The following is a 21,291-nucleotide window of genomic DNA, read 5'->3' as shown; positions in this document are numbered from 1 at the left end:
TAAAAATATAGGCTAGTCCTTGTCTGTTTGATTAAGCAGGTGCGTCAAGCATATAGTTCCTCCTAGGTCTTTCTAAACAGAGCATCTGCTTTTTATCTTACTACCAATTTACTCTCTTGCACAGGAGGGAGGGGACAGGAGTTTTTATTAAGGGACCCAGAGTAGTCAGTTTCTCATGTCACACTCAACTCCATTTGTACATGGTAATTTTTAATACTAAAAAGGTATGCCATATATTACCGTATATACCATATTTTATGTGGTACAATAACATAATCTTTTATACAGTTTAGAACAGGTTATAATGGCCAGCATTTTCTTGAGCCCAAAGCAGTAGGACTTATTGATATGAACTACATTTCCAGGCCAAGGCTTTACAATATCTTCTCCATTCCACAACCTCAACATTCCACTTTGAGTACCTGCGATCTCACTTATTCCACAGTCAGAACTTTGGCCGATTCCATGGTGGATGTCTTGGCATTTGTACTGTCTATCTACTCTGCTGGACTATAAGCTCCTTTGAGAGCATAAGTTTTATATCCCTCCTTGCATTACACGTATCCAGTGCATCCAGCTCACTTTGTTCACAGCACATGCTCAATGAATGTCTATTAAATAAAAAATTACCAGAAAAAAAGAGAAACAAGTTAAAGTTGGAGGGATGAAGGAAAAACAAGAGAGATAGAGAGAGAAAAGAAGAAAGGAGGAAGGAAGGATGGAAATGGAAGAAAGAAAACAAGAAGAACAAAGGCACATGGGCAGAGATCTCAGAAACGCTTAACTACTTTAAACAAAATCCCTGGATCACTTTTCACACAGACTAAAACACCATTTCCTGTTGCCCATCTTACATACTATTTCTTGTTGGTTAAGATAATAGGCATCACTATTGGGTACCAAAGAAAAATGGAAATTTAACGGCCTTAATTCTCCTACAAACTTAAGAGGCTTGATATAAAAAAACAAATTTTTAAGCAGAGATATGATTTTTGTTTGTCTTTTTTCTTCCCTTCCCAGAAATACAGATTGAGTTGCCCTTTCTCTATCTCCCTCTCACTCCGCCTCCCAGCCAGACTCTCTGTTCCCAGCTCTTACATCTTCAAAGCACAGTATTCACCCTTCCAGACACACACGCCACACAGTATTCTGGCCTCCAGTAAAAAATAAACAAATAAATAAAATTCTTAAATAGAAATCCTAAACTACTGAAAGCAATGGAACATTCCTTTTTCAAAAAAGGGAGAAAAGGAAATAAAACCCAAAGTCAGAAGAACAAAAAAAGGAGAAAAGGAGGTTTAGTTACGAAACATGAAAATCTTAGATCGGACACTGGTATTGGTGATCCCTATCACCTTTCGCTAACTTACCATATTTTTAATATTGTCATCATTACACTGGTCTGATCAACCTTTCTGGGTTTTTTTTTTAAAGATTTTATTTTTTTCCTTTTTCTCCCCAAAGCCCCCCGGTACATAGTTGTATATTCTTCGTTGTGGGTCCTTCTAGTTGTGGCATGTGGGACGCCGCCTCAGCGTGGTTTGATGAGCAGTGCCATGTCCGTGCCCAGGATTCGAACCAACGAAACACTGGGCCGCCTGCCGCGGAGGGCGCAAACTTAACCACTCGGCCACGGGGCCAGCCCCCTTTCTGGGGTTTTTATGTAGATCCAAGGACATTACAAACATGAAAATTCCTTGAACATAAGTAAAAACAATGCACACCAAAACATACATTCAGAAACATTTTCTGGAGGCTTATTTTTATTGATATGATCTCTATCACGTTAGAAGAAAAAAATAAGTTGGAAACTCCTGCACAAATTCATCTTTTATAGAAGCCCTAATCTACTGGCTCCTACCACCTCCATTAGATATATATAAAAACATGCTTCAGAGTCCAGCTGATACTCCAATGATGCAGAAAGGGCATCATTTTTCTGAGAGGCATTACATTGACCATCAAATATTTGGCCAAGGAAACATCCTCCAGGTAAGCACAGAATAAGACATTTTAGAAAAGGGCTTTTGGTGTATATATGAAGGAAGAATTAGACATAGATTGAGGCTATGCAAAGGCTTTGTTAAGTGGAGCAAGTAAGACTACAAGTAGGGATTTGTTTGAAATGTAATGTAGTGGAAAGGAAAGATAGGGGACAATTCTATTGAAAAAAGATAGAGGCCAGCAAGGGGCAAAATGAACTTCTAAGAAAGGCCTAAAGAGTCAATTGTCAGTGAGAGAAAATCTTTTATAATAGCATGAAATTCCCTTCAGACTTAGAGAAATGACTACCAAATGGAAGTAAAAGCACGTATCACGGGAACTCTGCCAGCAACACCATATTGGTTCCCCTGTAACACAGATGTCTTTAGCATGGAGTCAGCTTATGATGGATCTAGTTCAAGCCACCCTTGGAAACATGATAAAGACCAAGACTATTACTGGTCAAACATAAAGTCAATGAAAATATATATTTCTGCAGGTTTATCATCTATCAGAAAATCAGGTAAGCTCTCATTGGAAACCACCAGAATGATAATAAAACTGTTACCTTCAGGGGAGAATAAATCAATGCTTTAAACTAAAGCAATATCAGAGAATTTCTCAAACATGCTGACCAATACATACTGACCATGAATGGTTTCTTGATGTCACCAGTATTCAGTAAGGGCTAACCCAGGGCAGAAACTAATAAAACATCACTTGAATGGATTATAATATCACATTTTAGGAGAGATGAGTATACATAAAAGAGTGAGCTCTGAATGATGAAGGGATAAAAAAAATCTAGGCTCTAGATTTCTATTTACTAATCTGAAAAAAAAGGGAGGGGTTGACACAAATGATTGATAGCTTTCTTTCAATTCATAAAATATAATGATTCAATGATTCTCTTATTTGCTAAATAATACTTATTAACTTTTTTGTGAGAGGACTGGAACTGGTTAATACTCTCATGGGAACCATAATCAGTTCCTACGGTATCTAAATGTGTTCAACAAATAGTTGAAAATATGTCATGTGAGAAAAAAATAATAATTTTCATAAACATTTTTAAACTCCTTATTAGGTGTCAGGCATCATTCTATGTGATATAAAAGTAGATAGATAGACAGATAGGTAGAGATATTGATTGAAATAGTGATAGAATGGACAGAGAAATAGAAAAACTGATTTGATTTTCCCAAGTCAACAGCTTTAGAGTGCCAACTATGTGCCAAGCATTGCTAAGCAATTAACATATTGTGACTTCAGATTGCAGAATGATGACCAAAAAAGGCACAATAAAGAGATGATCTATGATCCTAGAAATCGTCTCCAGTGTAGAATTCAGATAACAGAGCCCTCAATCTTAGAGATGGTTCAGCAAAGATTGGATTTTAATTTTGGTGAATATTTGAGAAAGAGGCACAGATTTAGTCTAGTTGACCTATATGATCACTTTTATTAAGTGAGAGTCCATAAAAATGAAACCAGAGTGGGCACAGTGCTAGACAGCAGAGACAGAATTGGGAGATTTGGAAGATCTCTCAATACAACAAGGAGAATTAAAAAAACAACAAACAGCTGATAGTCAGGGGAAGCATTTGGGCTGGGCTTTAAGAGTTTTTGAGAGGCTGATTTGCAGAGTTAGGTACACTTGGACTCCAGTGAAGTAGTCAAATAAATAACAGTGCTCAAAGAGTTATATTTACTGCCAACAAGATGAATCATGCCTCTTTGGGGAATGTTTTTTTTGAAACTTCATTTCCCATTTTGGACTCCTGGATCAGTCTCTCAAAAGAGTTTGGAAGGTGGCCAATTACTTCCCTCTACATTTTTCATCTGAGACCTAGGCACTGTACAACTCCATTTTCCATTCTCACATAATGCATCTTAGATATTGGGGACTTTGCCTGTGTCTCTTTATTTTGTAAAGAATAAGACATCGAAAGCATAGCCTGTCTGCAAATATAGATTTGAAAATGAAGACCAGGAAATACAATTAAGAAGTCTTAAGAAAAGCACCATAATAACCTACTATTCTATACTTCATATCTATATTTCAGATTATAATAATAATAAATAGTAATAATTCATTTGGATGATGAATTAGCAGATATCACTAAAAACTTCCAGGAATAAAAACCACACCCCAACAATATCCACATTAAGGCATTAAAAAGGCATACAAACAAACTCTGAAAAAAAATTCAGAAACCAATTTACCATTGCCCCAATCATAGATCACCTCCCATATCACCCGGGCACTCAAAACTAATGTGATATTCAACCAACTTGGAGGCTACGTGACACTGGCAGATCTAACGGGAAAATAGACAACTTAAAATATCAAAGTTCAAACCAAATAAGGGCGTTTATAATACTAAACCTACAACAACCCATTTTACTTTATGAAGCACTACGGGGAAACTGCAGGTAAACCATTTTAAGAGATCAACTTGTGTGCATTTTACATATCCCAGCATTATACAGTGGAAAGCGTCTTCGAATGAGCACAGGAAAATTAGTTCAAGGTCTGGCACCAGCTTGTGACATTAGGTAAATCCCTTAAGCCCCCACAGCTGCCACCGCCTAATCCATAAAATAAGCACAATATTCCTTGCCTCTGCCTACTTCACTGGGGTAGGAATCAAATGAAATGATGGATGCAAACATGCTTCCTAATCCATATAATACAATGTAAATATTGTATTTCATTTATAGAGATATTGCTTGCTTTTTGCAAATTGAAGAATTGCCCTCAATGTGTCATGCAGGAAATAACTTTATTTCTGGGTATCACATCATTTTAAAGCAAAGTTGGAAACCATAAATATATCAAATATATTATTAAAAAAATATGCAAAGGGCAAAGGAAGAGAATAAAATAAAAAGCCCAAAATAGCTGCTAATGGAAAGAAAGCCTGTGATATAGACCACAAAGGGAAAAACCAAAACAGAAGCCATAGTTTGTGTCCCTCACATTAAGATTAAAATCCCAAATATTCAGTCTCATGTGGTTTTAAGGAGGCAAGATTTTGCATACATTTGAAGAGCACTGGAAGCCCAAGCAACTGGGGAAACAGCCAACTCCATCACCTCTGTGGAGGTGGTGTTGGGTGGGTGATGGGGTGGAAGAGTTTGCAGGAAACGGGTAGTGGAAAATCAAGGATGAATCAGATGCAGGCTTTGCCTACAAGATGCTGATAATTTAGTTCTGGAGAGAAAAGTACAAACTGAACCTAAGGCAGAATGAAGAGCTGTGAGAGAGGTACAAGCAAAACACTATGCAAGGATAAAGAAAGGCAGAAATGATTTCTTTAGTTTCAACAGGGAAGATCTCATGGTGGCGGTATACTGGACCTTAAAGAAGGAATGGGATACTGTTAAGTAAATGACAGAAAAATCATTAGGACTGAGTGTGTGGAAAAGTGAGATATATGACTTTTGAGAAATGGTTCAAAAAGAAAAGAAAAAAAAGGAAAGGAATGGAAAACATGTCATAAAAGGAAATAAAAATGGAGATGAAACCAGAGAGTTATGTTGGGGTGTAATTGTTACTGGGCTTTGAAGGCTAGAAAAAGAATTATGGATTTTATAGTAGGGTTACTAGAATTCATTGAAGATTTTAGAGGCAGTAAATGGTGGCTAGCTTATCTTTAAGGTGCTGAAATACAAAATAGCAGGAGCAACAGAAGGTACTCTTCCAGATTGTGCAAGACTGGAGATTTCGGGGAAAGGAGAGAGCATAGAACAGAGATAATGAAGGAGGTTATGAGGGAGGATGACCAAAAGAAGTATGACTATATTTCCACTATAATCAAAATAGATAAATAATAACAAATTTTTCACATGCAAAATATACAACTCTGAGATATCTTGCATCTTGCCAAATGCTTTGCCATTTATAGGGGGTAGGAAGAAAATGCTACATTTACTGGGTGTTCATTACTGAGCTGAGTGTATTATTTATGATTTTGTCTTTTAAATTCCTCTAACAAACTTAGAAAGTAGATATAATGCATTCAATTTAAAAAATGGTATGAGGAACTCGGAGACATTAAGTCAGTCACCTAAACTCAACCAGCGGCAAGAACAAAATTACAACCCAAGTATGACTGGTTCCAAACACTGTTCTTCACACCACACCAGATTGCTCAATAACAGCATGAGAAGTCTCTAGGGGTGGGGTGCCCCTCTAGAAAGCGAGGTGTTCCAGCAGAGACTGAATGGTACACAGCAATCAATTACCTAACGGTATTTTAGGCTAAACTATATGGAAAGTTTTCAACTCTCTTAAAACTCTACGCATCTCGGGATTTCTTTTAGAGAATTCTATTGTTCTCTCTTTTCTTTTTTTTCTTTTTTAGATGGCCTAAATTAAACAAGCCTAAGTAGATACAGAATATTTAAAATGGTAAATCTTTTGAGAACAAAACCTCATCCAATTCACTGAGTGGAAGTGATATTGATTGACCCAGCCGCTGGCCTTGAAAACAGACATAATGAATGCTGTAATGAACACAAAAGAGTGATGGTAAAATAATTGTGACAACGCCATGAAATAAAAGCTGGATTAATAGCCACACTTCACAAAATAGGCTTCTATTATGGCTTGAGATGTGCTTTTTATGTCTAATGACGAAGAAGGTGAAACAAGCTAGGTTGGGAACAGAAGATACACGTTGCCCCTCAACTGTATGCTACTTTGGTTTCTTAGAGATGATCTTCAAGTGATTCTATCATAATATGCATAAAATAAAAATAAATATTTAATTGTAAAAAGTAGATCTTTATGGATCTTGCTTTATTCCAATTGGCTGCAAACTTTGGTTAAAGCTGGTTTAAAATATTCCTGTTTAAAAGTGCTCCATAATTTGGAATTTCCAGATGTCTATAAAGATGGAACATGCTCTGTTGCAAGGCTCTAAAATGTGCATTGCTAAATAGATACATATATTTCTATACATCTTTTCATTAACTAGCCCCAAGATGAATTTTAAGGTACAAAATATTCAAAAGTACCTCACAAAACTTTTTAAAATTGAACCAAAGAGAGAAAGAAAAAAAAATATTCTATATGTTTATGTTTAAACCAAACTTACACCTATCCAATGTACCACCCTCATTAAAAGATATGTATAAACCTTTAAAGCACTGGCAATAATAATTTAAAAGTCCAAGTTCAGGAAGGCAATTCAAATACCATCAGTCCTAGCAAATATTAATCTTATTATAAAACCCATTTCTTTCATAGCTGATATTTTGTGGTCAAAATCAACGGTGTTTGCAGTTGTAGGACACAGTTCACAATGAAAACACGAAATCTACTATGTTTTCAATCCTTTTACCACTTTTTGCTCCCACACCAGAGTGTTAAAAATTTTGTCACACCTCTCCAATTGTGAGGAAATTCACACCTTTGTGTTACTTTAAACAAACAAAAAATACAATTCAATTAGTGTGTCTTGAATCTAATAGAGAAAAGTGATTTTATTTACTTTTAAAATCTATTTTAAAATGATTAAATTGATATTTTAAATAGAACTAGCTTTTTAAATAAGAGTACTATTGATAAAATTTACCTATCATACCGTTCACCCATTCAAAGTCCACAATTCAACGGTTTTTAGTATATTCACAGACTTGTGCAAACATCACCGCAGTCAACTTTAGAATATTTTCATTACCTCAAAAAGTAACCCCACACCCTTTAACAGTGACCCATTCCCATTCAGCACCATACAATCATTAATCAATTTTCTGTCTCTATAGGTTGCTATTCTGGACATTTAATATAAATGGAGACAAAAGAAAACATGTTGCTTTTGTGACTTTCTTCTCTCATTTAACATAATGTCTGTATGGTTTATCCATGTGGTAGCATATATCAGTACTTCACTCCTTTTTATTGCCAAATAATATTCCATTGTATAAATATACCACACTTCATTTATCCATTCATTAGTTGATGGATATTTGGATTGTTTACACTTTAGGGCTATTACAAATAATGCTGCTATGAATATTAGTGTACAAATATTTTTGTGTGGACATATCTTCATTTCTCTTGCTTATATACCTAGTAGTGGAAATGCTGGGTCATATGGTAACTCTGTGTTTAACCCTTTGAGGAACTGTCAGGCTGTTTCGGCAGTCTGATGGCTGCATCATCTTACATTCCCACTAGCAGTGTCTGAGGGTTCCAATTTCCCCATACACACTTGTTATGATCAGTCTTTTTTAATATAGCCATTCTAGTGGGTGTGAGGCGGTATCTCCTTATGGTTTTGATCTGCATTTTCTTGATGGCTAATGGTGCGGAGCATCTTTTCACATGGTTATTGACTATTTGTATATCTTCTCCAGAAATATATCGATTCAGATCCTCTGCACACTTTTAATTGGGTTATCTGTCTTTTTATTTTTAGATGGCAGAGTTCTTCATCCATTCTAGATACACGTTCTTTATCAGATTTATGACTTTCAAACTTTTCTCCTCTCCTCTAGGTTATCTTTTCACTTTCTTGATTATGTCCTTTGAAGCAAAGAAGTTTTTAATTATGACGAAAGCAAACGTATCTATTTTTCTTTTCTTGCTTGTGCTTTTGGTGTCCTATCTATGAAACCACTGCTTAATCTAAGGTCATGAAAATTCACCCCTACGCATTCTTCTAAGAGTTTTATAGTTTTAGCTCTTACACTTAAGTCTGTGATTCATTTTGAGTTACTTCTTTATATGTAGCGTGGAGCTTTTAAAATAATTTTTTTGGCAACATGCTACTAATTAGACTTCAAGGTCTTAAGATAATGCCAATGAAGTATTTTTATTGAAATAACTAAGAAAGTTCTTGTAAATCTCTAGGAATATAATAATGAAGAAAGCATTTCACCAAATAGCATACAAATTTTTTAAAAACATGTAACTTATTCCTGGATTCTATGTCAAAGAGTCAAAATACCAGGATAAGACAAATTACAGAAAAAAATTCATGATGAGAGTTAATGCAAATTTAAAAGTTCAAAAAATATGCCAAGACATAAAGTGTATCATGTGTCAATAACCCTGCTTCCTTCTTTTATGACCTTTAACAATTTCAATCTTTTATTATCATATGAAAGCACGGTGTTTGTCCTTTTCCACTCTTATGATTAGAGCACCTAAAATAGTACTTGGCACATGAATATTTTAAATCAAATAGAAGAGTAAATGAAAATTAATGAATATTGGAACTGGCACTTCAGATGCAAGAAGTATAATAGAAGAGGTGAAAAACGGTAAGGTTTACAAACATTTTGTTCCTATGAATGTTTTGCTCTTCCCTCTACTAATATCGCTCTTCCCTGGTTTGGTGCATGACTCTCTTTCTTTTCATATTTTAGATTTTTGCTTCAATATCATCTCCTTAAGGAAATTTTCATGGCAAAGCTGTTTAAATTAGTTTCCTCTATTATTCTCTATTACAAAAATATAGTTATCTCTTTCATAGCACCAACCCTCAGTGGTAAATTTTCATATTTATTTGTTTACATGTTGTCTTGCTCTCCCACTAGAGTGGAAGTGTTTTCCATTTTATTTCCAGTGCCTAAGACAATGTATGCCATATTACCAATTCTAAATAAATAGATAGTAAATTATTGGATAAATGGGACCAAGGACGGCTGTGGATCCCTGGATTTACAGACACACATGTTAATTTTTACAATTAAGGCTAGCCCTGGAACTAAAGTATTAATATTTTCTAGAAGTTATAAACTCCTGGAATAAAACCAACACAACTTACTAGTGAAAATATCATAATAAGGTAAAAATGGATGCTTACCATTATTCAATCATTACTGAAAGTATAACTAATGACTTATTGATTTTTTTTCAAAGAAAGGAAACCTAATTCCAACAAAAATATCCATGTCATGTGGTTGCAAGCAAGAACTGCCAGGTTCTTGGGCTGGCAGGATTCCATATTTTCTTTGTGTTTTTAGTTGAAAAGAACACTCCAATTTAGTTAATTAACATACATGAGAGTAAAAAAAAAATAGGCAAAATAAATAATTCTTTTCTAGATGCTATGGCCAAAAATTAACTTAAGATGAAAAAGAAATGTCATAAAATTCAAGGACACCACAGGTACATGAAAAAAAATTATGTAAATAACTTAAAGTGAATATTTAACAATCGAATTGCTGAACAAGCCTCTGTGATTTGGCCTTTGACTTCTCTCTATTTAGAGGCCATTAACTTCAAAATTCTATGATTCATTGGGCATTAGTTGCTAAGATGTTCTCTCTGTCTCTCTCTCTCCCTCTCTCTCTCGCTCACTCGTGCTCTCCTTCAATGTTAGGGACTTTTCAGAGATTCTATTTGCCCCAAGAAATAGTTCTACACAAGCTTCAAATTTTAGAATATTCCATGAGGAAATCAGTTGATGAGGAAACTCAAATTATTCCAAAGCAGGTAACTACTTCGTACCTCTATCCTAGATGTATTTGTTTTAAAAATCTGCCATCTCTTTTCAACATGGAATGGAAATCTTTTACAAGAGATGAACTATAATGACCAAGTGGCTTCCCAAGAAGATGTCCTGGACAAATCTTTGCTCCCTGTACCCTCCTCCTTTTATAAGCAGTGTTTAGTACAGAAAGGAAAGCATGACAACATCAACTCTTAAAACACAATATCAGCCTCAGTGCAGAGAAGCATGAACAGTAAGATTCCTCTAGCAAACTATCCATGTTTCAACAGAACAGTGATATCTTACTTAAAACTGAACCAGTTAGCTGAACAAGAAAGTGTGTAGAGTCAGAATCAGGAAAATTATCACAAAAACCATTAAGACCAGATGGCCAATGAATTATTGCCGGAATTAAACTGCATGAAATGCATCCATCAACTGATTCAACAAGATTTTAACAGATACCTTTATACGGGAATTGCAGCTTTCAGTGAAATGGGAGATATTAATCTATTTCAGAAACTTCCCTAACTTCAAGGAGCTTGCATCTGATGGGATAGATAAGGCATGAAAACAAATAATTCTAACAAAAGGAAGAAAGGAAATATACCGATAAATGTTTTATCAAAATGCAAAATGTGGAAGTTATTTTTGGCTGCAGAAATTTAGAAAATTTTTAGCGGGTCTTCAGGGCTGGAAAATTTTGGATATCTACGATAGTGGGAAAGCAAAAGAAACTAGAGGAGTGAAATAAAAAGTACTTTCTTCTAACGTCCACTTTGTGGACATAAAATAGTTTTCTCCTTATACCTCTCAATATTGGCCTTCTCTTTTCTTCTTCCTCAGAGACTCCTTACATGTTTCTAAGTAACTCTTGACTCAGATTTTCAATATAAAGTCAGTATCTTTTTGCAATCTTGACATCGTTGGCTTTCACTGAAAAACCAGAGTTCGGTATGGAATTCCAAATGGTGAGAAGGAACATAAATCAATCAAGCAATCTCTCTCTTATTCTTGTTGTTATTGTTGCTCTTGATACCTTTAAATATAGCCGTCACAAAGGACATTGGGCTAGCCAGAGAATAACAATGACTTAGGGTAAGGACATTGGAATCATGCAGTATCAGTTGACCTGGACCCTGGGATCAACCTCATGGGTACTCAGTCTTATTTTATTTTATTGTATCCCCAATAAAACTCTTAACAACAAGGCTCATGAGAGTTTCCTGACTGACAATTCTCCATGTGTACTGTCCCATATTAATACTGGAAGAGTAACACATCCTGACTCCAGGGGAAGAGGATAACAGAAACTCTGAATTTGATACTTTTGGTATTTCCTGGACTCTGCTCCATGAGCTTCTTCCCTTGGCTGATTTTAATCTGTATCCTTTTCCTGTAATAAACCATAACCATGACTATAATAATAATAATAATAGCTTTTCCGTGAGTTCTGTAAGTCCTAGCAAATCATTGAACCATGGGGTGGTTTTGGACTCTTCCTCCAAACTTGCATTTGGTGTCAGAAGTGAAGATAGTCTGGGGGACTGTGCTCCCTAACCTTGTGGTTAGCCCAAACTCCCTGCAACAGGCAATTATGAGGCTAAGCGAAAACTCCAGGAGGATAAGGATCTTTGCTCTTTTACCCATCTTTGTATGCTCACTACATAGTGCCTGGTATTGGTAGAGTTCCAACAAATATATGTCGAAGGAATTTAGTTGTACTGAGATTGACTTTGAGGGTAAAGCAGCATTTGTGTTGTGATTTGTAGAATCATCAACGTAATCATAGTTAATTATCCACTTATTGTATGGAATTTGCTACATCTATACTTGGAATAGGCAATTCTTTAAAATTCAATGTCTTTATTAAGAAACTTCCTTTAGCAGAGAATGTATTTAATGCTGTGATTGGGGGATATATGAGGCCCAGGGGACAACGATGAATACAATATAATTCCTGCCCATCAGAAAAAAGGAAGCCAGGTGTTGTGATATTAAAGTAGAAATAACATCTCTTTCTCAATGATGCGAGTAATGGAGAGAGGTGACATATCAGTTAATATGTGAGCTGAGCTACAAGGAATGTTAACAATTACACAGGTACACAATAGACAAAGGCAAGCATACCAGCATTGACAATGTGACTATAGTATTATAATTTTAAATCCTTTATGCATCTTATTACACATACGACTCTCTACAATAATTATGTAAAATATTTTATCACCAATCTTTTAACCAGTTTGACAATAATTTGTCCTTATAACTTTATATCAAACAATGCTCATCTGTAATTGTTTTACGTATGCAAGGTTCAGTACAAACTACTTAAATATAAAAAGATACCAATCTTATAGCAAATACCAGTTTTATAGTAAATTTATAGAGGATGGTAGAAAGAAGAGATCTATTCATCTTGATACTCTGTTTATATGATGAAAAGATGTCCTCCCCGGACCCCCGCCAACTTCAACCCAAGTGTTTTTAAGTATTGTGAGACTAGGAGAAAATTTAAGTAGTTTTACAAACTTTTTCAAAAACTTGTAAACCTCAAAGAGAATGAAACATCAAAGGACATTAAATTTCAAGTCAGCTAGTACTGGTTAAACAGCAAAAATAAAAAAATTAATGGCACCGTCCGAATAAGGTAAATTTTGTAGAAGAATCTGTCTCAATAGATTGTAACACAAGGAAGTATTTCCTGAACTACTGAAGAAGGTGTTTCACGAACAGAAGTTTCTGATTTTCATGAGCTTCTTTTGTTTGGGAAAGCGATAGCTTCTAGAACTTCTATTTACTTTTTTTAAAAAGGTATTATTTAATGCCATTAAAAACTATTTCAGACTTTCTTTCAAAAAGGCATGAGTATAAACTTAACCAAGCAAGCAAAAGACTTATACACTGAAAACTACAAAATGTTGCTGAATGAAATTAAAGAAGAAGCAAATAAATGGAAAGACATCTTGTGTTCACAGATTGGAAGACTTAACATTGTTAAAAACGTCCATACTGCTCAAAAGAACCTATAGGCTCAATGCAATCCCCATAAAATTTACAATGGCATTTTTTGCAGAAATAGGAGAAAACATCCTAAAATTCATGTGGAATCTCAAAGGATCCTGAATAGCCAAAACAATCTTGATAAAGAAAAACAAAGCTGGAGGCATCATATTTCCTGATTTTAAATCATGTTACAAGCCTACAGTAATCAAAATGCATGGTACTAGCATGAAGACAAACATATACACCAATAACAGAATAGAAAGCTCAGAAATAAACTCTTAAGTATAGGGTCAAATGATCTCCAAGAAGGGTGCCAAGATACACAATAGGGAAAGCAAAGTGTCTTCAAGAATGTTGCTGGGAAAACTGGATATCTATATACAAGAAAATAAAGTTGGACCCTTCCCTTATGCCATATACAAAAATTAACTCAAAATAGATTAAAAACCTAAAGGTAAGAACTGAAACTGTAAAACTCCTATAAGAAAACATAGGGGGAAAGCTTCATGACATTGAATTTGGAAGTGATTCTTGAATATGACACCAAAAGCACAGGGAGCAAAAGCAAAAATAGACAAACGGGACTCGATCAAACAAAAATGCTTCTGCACAGCAAAGGAAACAATCAATAGACTGAAAGGCAACCTAGAGAATAGGAGAAAATACCTGCAAACCATGTATCTGATAAAGAGTTAATATTCAGAATATATAAAGAAATCCTACAACTCAACAACCAAACACAAATTTAAAAATGGGCAAAGGACTTGAATAGACATTTCTCCAAAGAAGACATACTAACGGCCAACATATATGTGGAAAAGTGCTCAACATCACTAACCCTCGGGGAAATGCAAATCAAAACCACGATGAGGTATCCCCTCATACCTGTTAAGAGGACTAATATCAAAAAAACCCCAGAAATAACAAGTATTGGCAAGGATATGGAAAAATTGGAACCTTTGAACCCTGTTGGTGGCAATGCAAAGTGGTACAGTTGCTACAGAAAACAGTATGGAGGCTCCTCAAAAAATTAAAAATAGAACTACCTTACGATCCAGCAATCCCACATCTGACTATATTTCCAAAAGTGTTGAAAACCTGATCTTGAAGAGATATTTGTACACCTGTGTTCATTTCAGCATTATTCACAAGTGCCAAGATACAGAAATAACCTAAATATCCATCAATGGATGAATGGACAAAGAAAATGTGGTATACGCATACAGTAGGATATTATTCAGCCTGAAAAAAGAAGGAAATCCTGTCATATGCTACAACACAGATGAACTGTGAAGACACTAGGCTAAGTGAAATTAACCAATCACAAAAAGATAAATACTGCATGATTCCACTTATTATAGGTATCTAAAGCAGTCCAACTCAGAAAGAGAAAGTAGAATGCTTTTGCCACAGGTTGAGGGGAGAGAAATAGTGGAGTTGCTGTTCAATGGGCATAGAGTTTCAGTTTTACAAGGTGAAAAAGTTCTAGAGATCTTTTGCACAACTGTAGTGTACATTTAAAAATAGTTAAGATGGTAAATTTTACGTTATGCATTTTTTACCACAATAAAAAACAAGAGGAGGGAAAAAGGCATGAGTTCAGACAAGGATGCACCCACTCTGCTCCAAACAGATAGTGACGATGAATAAAATATTAAAAAGTAAGGGCTAAATGACATAGCCAGGATCAAAGCAGGCCAAACACCCCCATGAGAGAGAAACACAAAGCACTGAGCAGGCTGCAGCTGCAGCTCTACTGGGCTTCCGGTCCTGGAGGCGGTGTGATCCAGAGTTCCACTCTGGTCACGTCAAAAGGAACAAAGTCCTCTATGTAGGACAGAGGGCTGGAGCAAGGCTGCCTGCTCATACCAGGGGCTGGGATCGTTTTCCTGCTCCAACCTTAAAAACGCTGAAAGAAAACATACTGCTACTACTTAATAAGCAAGATGCAATGGTAGACACAGACTCACAATGAGAGGAACTAGACCAAGCCACCCCCCAGCCCGGGCCCCGTTCCCTAACCCAATGTCCGCCTAGAATAAGAGCCGTGATATGACTCAAAAGCTTATTATAAACTACAGCCACTAAGGCTGGATAAAGGCAACAAAACACTGCTAGAAAGTGAGGGCAGACCTCACAGGAAGACATAGACTAGGGAGAGGGAGGGGAGGGAAACGTGCCTGCAGACTGAAATTCCAAACACGTGAAAAACTACTTCCAATATGATCTAATCTAATTCGGAAAATGACAGCCCACAAAATCAACAACTGAAATATGAATTCGTTACAAAAGAAATTAACTTTATGGAACAGTCTGACAAAGCATTACAAGAATGCTCAGAGAGGTTAATCATGTAATGACTTTCCACAAAAAGAGCCAGATAGCAAAAACAGGAAGAAATGAATCAAGAAGAGGTAGATATCAAACGGAAGCCATCAGACATCCAAAAAGGAAAAACACAGTGATTGAAATCACAAAATAGACCGCATCAATTCGACAGTAGATGAATTTGAAAGTTTCTAGTGTAAGTCATTTGACTATTGTTAGTACAAGAGACTGGAAAACATGATAGGGAAAGAAAACGTATATGAGTTAAGAGTTAAAATTTTCCAGAATTGAAGAAATGTGATGCCTTAGATTAAAAGAGTATTGTGGGGGCCAGCCCGGTGGCGCAGTGGTTAAGTTCGCACATTCCGCTTCTCAGAGGCCCAGGATTCGCCGGTTCGGATCCCGGGTGCGGACATGGCACCACTTGGCAAAAAGCCATGCTGTGGTAGGCATCCCACATACAAAGTAGAGGAAGATGGGCATGGATGTTAGCTCAGGGCCAGTCTTCCTCAGCAAAAAGAGGAAGATTGGCAGTAGTTAACTCAGGGATAACCTTCCTAAAAAAAAAAGGAATATTCTGAATTCCTAACACGACAAATTAAGATAGATACACAAGTAGACGTTATAATGAATTTGCAGAACATGAAGTATAAAGAGAAAAAAAATCTTTTAAATTTTCCATGTAGATTACCTACAAAAGAAAGAAGATTAAACGCTCAGCAAACTTCTCATAGTCAACAACAGATATTGGAAGCCCATGGAAGATAATTTTCAAAGTGCTGGGGAAAAATTGGTGTCCTTATAATTGTCTAACTATCTGAACCGTGATTCAAGAGGGAGGGAGAGTGGAAAGAAGGCATTTTCATGGAATACCAGGGTGAAGTGAGCTCACCATCTACATACTTCACACACAAAACAATGACAGATTTCCTTGAGAAGAAAAGTAAACTCACAGAGACCAAATTTGATACGCACACAAAAAACCAAAAATTATATGCATAGAAATCATCTTAAGGACTGGCAAATTGAATTATTAGCTATAGAATAATAACTAATCAGGCATATGATTTTATTTTAGTGTAACTAATAAAATTGGTGGGAAGGGTGGTGGTGTTTGCTAGGACGAGAACATCCTAAGGTCCATTTGGAAGGAGGATGGGAGCACAAAAAATGTTTAGCAAACTATATACTTACGTACGTATGTCAAAATAAGTAAGAGTGAATCACTAAAGGAATAGAAACATAAACTAAGGAAACTAGCAGAAGAATGAATATAGAATTAAAAAAAACCGTTCAATAACGCAAAGAAATTTTTTTAAAAAGATAAAATACAAACTACAATGGTAAAAACAAATCCAAATGCATCAAAAATCTCATTAAATACGTACAGATTAAACTCACCTATTAACACACAAGATTTTCAGAAAGGATCTTAAACCCTTAGTTCTAGGCTACCTAACGGTCACTCTGCGTTTACCACTCTCTCCTTCTGTCTCCTGGTGAGGGGAGAAAATCAGAAGCAACGAGGAAATCAATTCCGAGCTTAAATTTGAATACAAACCAGGTAAATTAAACCATTTGTGAATGTCTCTCAGATTCTAAGTTAGCTTCTTTATGACCTCTTTGGTTTGCCCCCAGCCCCACACCACTACCCCTGCCCTGCCATATGTTCCAGTTAGGGTCTTCACCGGTGTGCCCAACTACACTATTTCACATGAAGTAGGACATTGCTTTTCAAATGACTTCAAGTCTTAATATACCAAAAGAGCCTCAGGAAAGCCTATGTTAACAGCCTGTTTTTAACTCACCACAAGGCTTCCGGCTGCACTAGTGCTCTCCTGCTGAGGCATGCCACACAGACACACAGCAGTACAAGGGGCAAGAAAGCCTTGACACCCCATTCTCTTTCAGGTCTGCCTCGCCCAATATTGACCCTCTTTGGTCCTATAACAAAATCATCAGGCCTATGGGTACTGTTTAATATTAAAAGCCAGCACTTACTCCTATTAGTCTTATCCAGAAAGAGGGTGATTTTGAAAGTAGGGGTGCTGATGATCTATGTCAGTGATGCCATGTTTACAATTAAAGGAAAATTGTCCCCAGGAGCCTCATAGTCTCAAAAGCAGGGAAAAGCATTGTGATTCTTGGTATGAGGCAAGGTTGATTTAAGTGAAGAGAAAAATTGAAAATCTAGGTGCCCAAATGAGGTAACTCAACAGATGGTTATTAGCTTTACTACGGTGTTAGCTCTTTCACAAAAAAGCACCTCCATTAAAATTCTCTAGTCAAGAATTTCTTAAAACCTCCTGCTATGGGCTCAAGCCCCCAGGTTAACACTAGCTCTAAGCAAGAAGGAAAGAAAGAACACATCTTTGAAAAGGCTGCAGAGGATGAAGTTCTGTTATTTCATACTGAATACCCAGGCTCCTCTCCCAGGACCTTTGGGATTACACCCAACAAGAGTGACTCCTCCCCACCCCCACCCCCTACACACACACACACACGTGCGCACGCGTGTGCATGCACGCTCCTACACAACTACCTTCTGACTACAATACTGTTGTCAGAATTTGTGTTTTTCTTCTTCTCAGTAGTTTGGAAATCAACTCTAGTCCAAAGGTCTGAACTCTACAGTTTTTGTGGAATTATAACCTGAATTATGACCTTTTAAATAAATATAAAAATGAATAATGACCTTCTAAATACAGGGATAAACGTAATCTAATCCACTTTTAGTTGTTTACTTGATGACTGATTAAATCTTTGAATTAATACATCTTAAGATCATCTCCATGTTTTAGTTTGTAGTACATTCAAAACTTTTTTAAAAGTTTAACTGGAATTATTCAAAACAATAACCTACCTTTCTTTTCCTTATTTTAATTCTTACGTTTCAAATATAGACTCATAGTATTTGGACATTAAGAACTGTTAGAATTATGTCCCACCAAGAATGAAAGCCTATTATTTTGACCGAAACTGTATATATCTTCAAGTATTGAGTAGAAACTACAGAAAACCAATGTGTATGTACGCATCTAGGATATAAATGCATGTTCATATCTGAATATGTTCAGAGTAAAATAGCAACTTTAAGAATTCTAACATGAATGACAGATGTATTATTAATAAACAAACATAATACCAGGGATTGATTTAATTGAATATTGAAAAAGCTTAATAAAGGTTATTCAATAACTAATTTAGACTCTAGTAGGCATAAATGCATTTCCTGAATAATATCTTTATGTTATTTATAGAGATCATAGAAAGTAAGAGTGGAAATCTGTAACCATGATTTTCAAAGACATTTCTTCACAAACTACAAATAGGTGACTCCCTTATGAGAGAACAGAAATGTGTTTTATATTCGAAAACACATGATTTGGTGCAGCCACATTCTCTCAATGCATGATTTATTATCTTGAATGAAACAGGCATCAGAACAGCGTTAACTACTTTAAAATATGTTAGCGCTGATAATGTAGTCACTGATGCTACCTAATTTTGTCAACTGGATTTAAAAAAGACTTTAGACAACATGGTATCCAACACTCTCATTTTAAACGTCCAGAAATTAAACCAAAGAGAGGAGGTGACTCGTCCAAACTGAAATGTAAATCAAACTCACATATCCCAGCCCCTAATCCAGAGCTCATTCCAGAAATTCACATTGCCAGTTATTCCAGGAATCTGATGCATTCGATACTACACAGATTTATAAATACAAACAAAAGCACAATCTATTCAGAAAGCTCTTTCTCCACAATAAGACAGGGAAGATTCCCAGACACACTGAAGAATTTAGCTTCCTAAACCATCCTCTGCGCTTGAAAGGAGAGGTAACAGGAGAAAAGAAAAATATCTTACCCCTTGAATTAAACAGAAAGGTAAAATTCAAAAGATAGATTATCCTCCAGGAGTGGGAGCTAGCTGAAGGGAATTTATATTTCACGGAGACCAACTAGCTCTTTCTCAACAGAAGATGATCTTTAACGCTCTAAATTATGAAATCTTCATAATAATCTTGACATACTGGGTCAGAAAATATAAAACGACTTCAACTTCCAATTTTCTTCCCTAAAATAATGGTTACTCCATTACCTCTGAATGCCAGTTTACACACACATACGCATTACAGGGTACTTACTGAGCTGTAGAGATAGCCTTCACCATTCATGGCCACATAGAGGCTGGCCTTCACCCCTTGGATGGCCACCACACGCAGGCCCACGGGAATTAGATTGAACAGGGCTAGAAGGGAAAAAGAAGACAGAGAGAAAGGGATCAGTGACCTTTTGAATAAAATTATCTTGCTTCTTAAGATGACTCGTGGGAATAAAACCTGTGAGTTGAAATTGCTAGGGGGAGACAGAGAGCAAGGGAGAGAGAGTCAAAGAGTAAGGAAAATTGGCTTCTTGTCTCTGCGCCACCACTAATTACCCGTGTGATTTCAGGCAAATCACGGAAACTCATCTGTAATAAAGGAGTTAGATTAGAAGGTCTCTAAGGCCCCACCTGGATCCGAGAGTCCAGGATCTCTGCTCCACAAAATGAACACACACCCAAACAGTGTAACATAAGATGATTTTTTTCTAAAAAACAAGTAATTTGAAGCAAAAAATTCTCAACAGTAGAAAACATGTTTGTAGTCATGAGTAATATAAAATACGGTCTTTAAAACATGTGAGAACTTGTTTTCAGTCCTCTCCTTGTGGTCCTTAACGTTGTCTTGAACACAAAAGGTGAACACAAGAATTACTGACTCACTGTTAGCTACACTGGTGGAAGGAGAACATTTCTCTTTTTTTAATTTAATTTTATTTTTTATTCTTTCCTTTTTTCTCCCCAAAGCCCCTGAGTACATAGTTGTATATTCTCAGTTGTGGGTCCTTCTAGTTGTGGCATGTGGGACGCTGCCTCAGCATGGCCTGACGAGTGATGCCATGTCTGCGCCCAGGATTCGAAGCACGCGAACTTAATCACTTGGTCACGGGGCTGGCCCAGAACGTTTCTCTTTATATTTTATTTTTTGACATGTAAATGTATATAGATAAACAGATGGATAGAAAATCGATACCTTAAGTTATAATGGACATATTTTATATCTCAGGATGTATGCACATATATATATATACCACATTATATATATATACCACATATATATTTATACATATGCACAAAACCATTAAAATTAACTTGGTAAGTTTAATTCAATATCCTAAGATGAAAGGGAAATATGCTTGTAGTCTTTAAATATTTGAGTCGCCTATCACTGAAAATATTCAATAGTTTATATATCCACTTAGAGAAGGTATTCATACACCAGAAAAAATATAAATAAGAAGTTCATCTATTTTTCTTGTAACAATGTATTTCTATGAATTATATATCCCTAGCACTATTCTACTTACTGTTGGGATTACAAAATGAGCATAAACATAAAACATTGCCCTTATCCTGAAAGAATTTGTATCACATAAGGGAGGAAAACAATCATATTGTTAGGCTCTGCAGATGG

The 21,291-nt window shown here is 36.0% G+C and overlaps 1 protein-coding gene across 2 annotated transcripts in view; it reads right to left on the bottom strand.

The window, feature by feature from the left end:
- FGF12 (fibroblast growth factor 12) overlaps positions 1 to 21,291 on the bottom strand; it is a 502,428-nt gene that overhangs the window by 141,598 nt on the left and 339,539 nt on the right. For both annotated transcript variants that reach the window (XM_046659306.1, XM_046659305.1), the window contains one exon: positions 19,921 to 20,024. In XM_046659306.1, coding sequence (XP_046515262.1) covers positions 19,921 to 20,024 — 104 coding nt within the window. The remainder of the gene's footprint in view (positions 1 to 19,920; positions 20,025 to 21,291) is intronic.

The sequence above is a fragment of the Equus quagga genome, chromosome 4 (assembly GCF_021613505.1).
Source record: "Equus quagga isolate Etosha38 chromosome 4, UCLA_HA_Equagga_1.0, whole genome shotgun sequence".
Lineage (NCBI taxonomy): Eukaryota > Metazoa > Chordata > Mammalia > Perissodactyla > Equidae > Equus > Equus quagga.
Note: the sequence above shows the minus strand (reverse complement) of the source record. Positions and strands in the feature narration are given on the sequence as shown.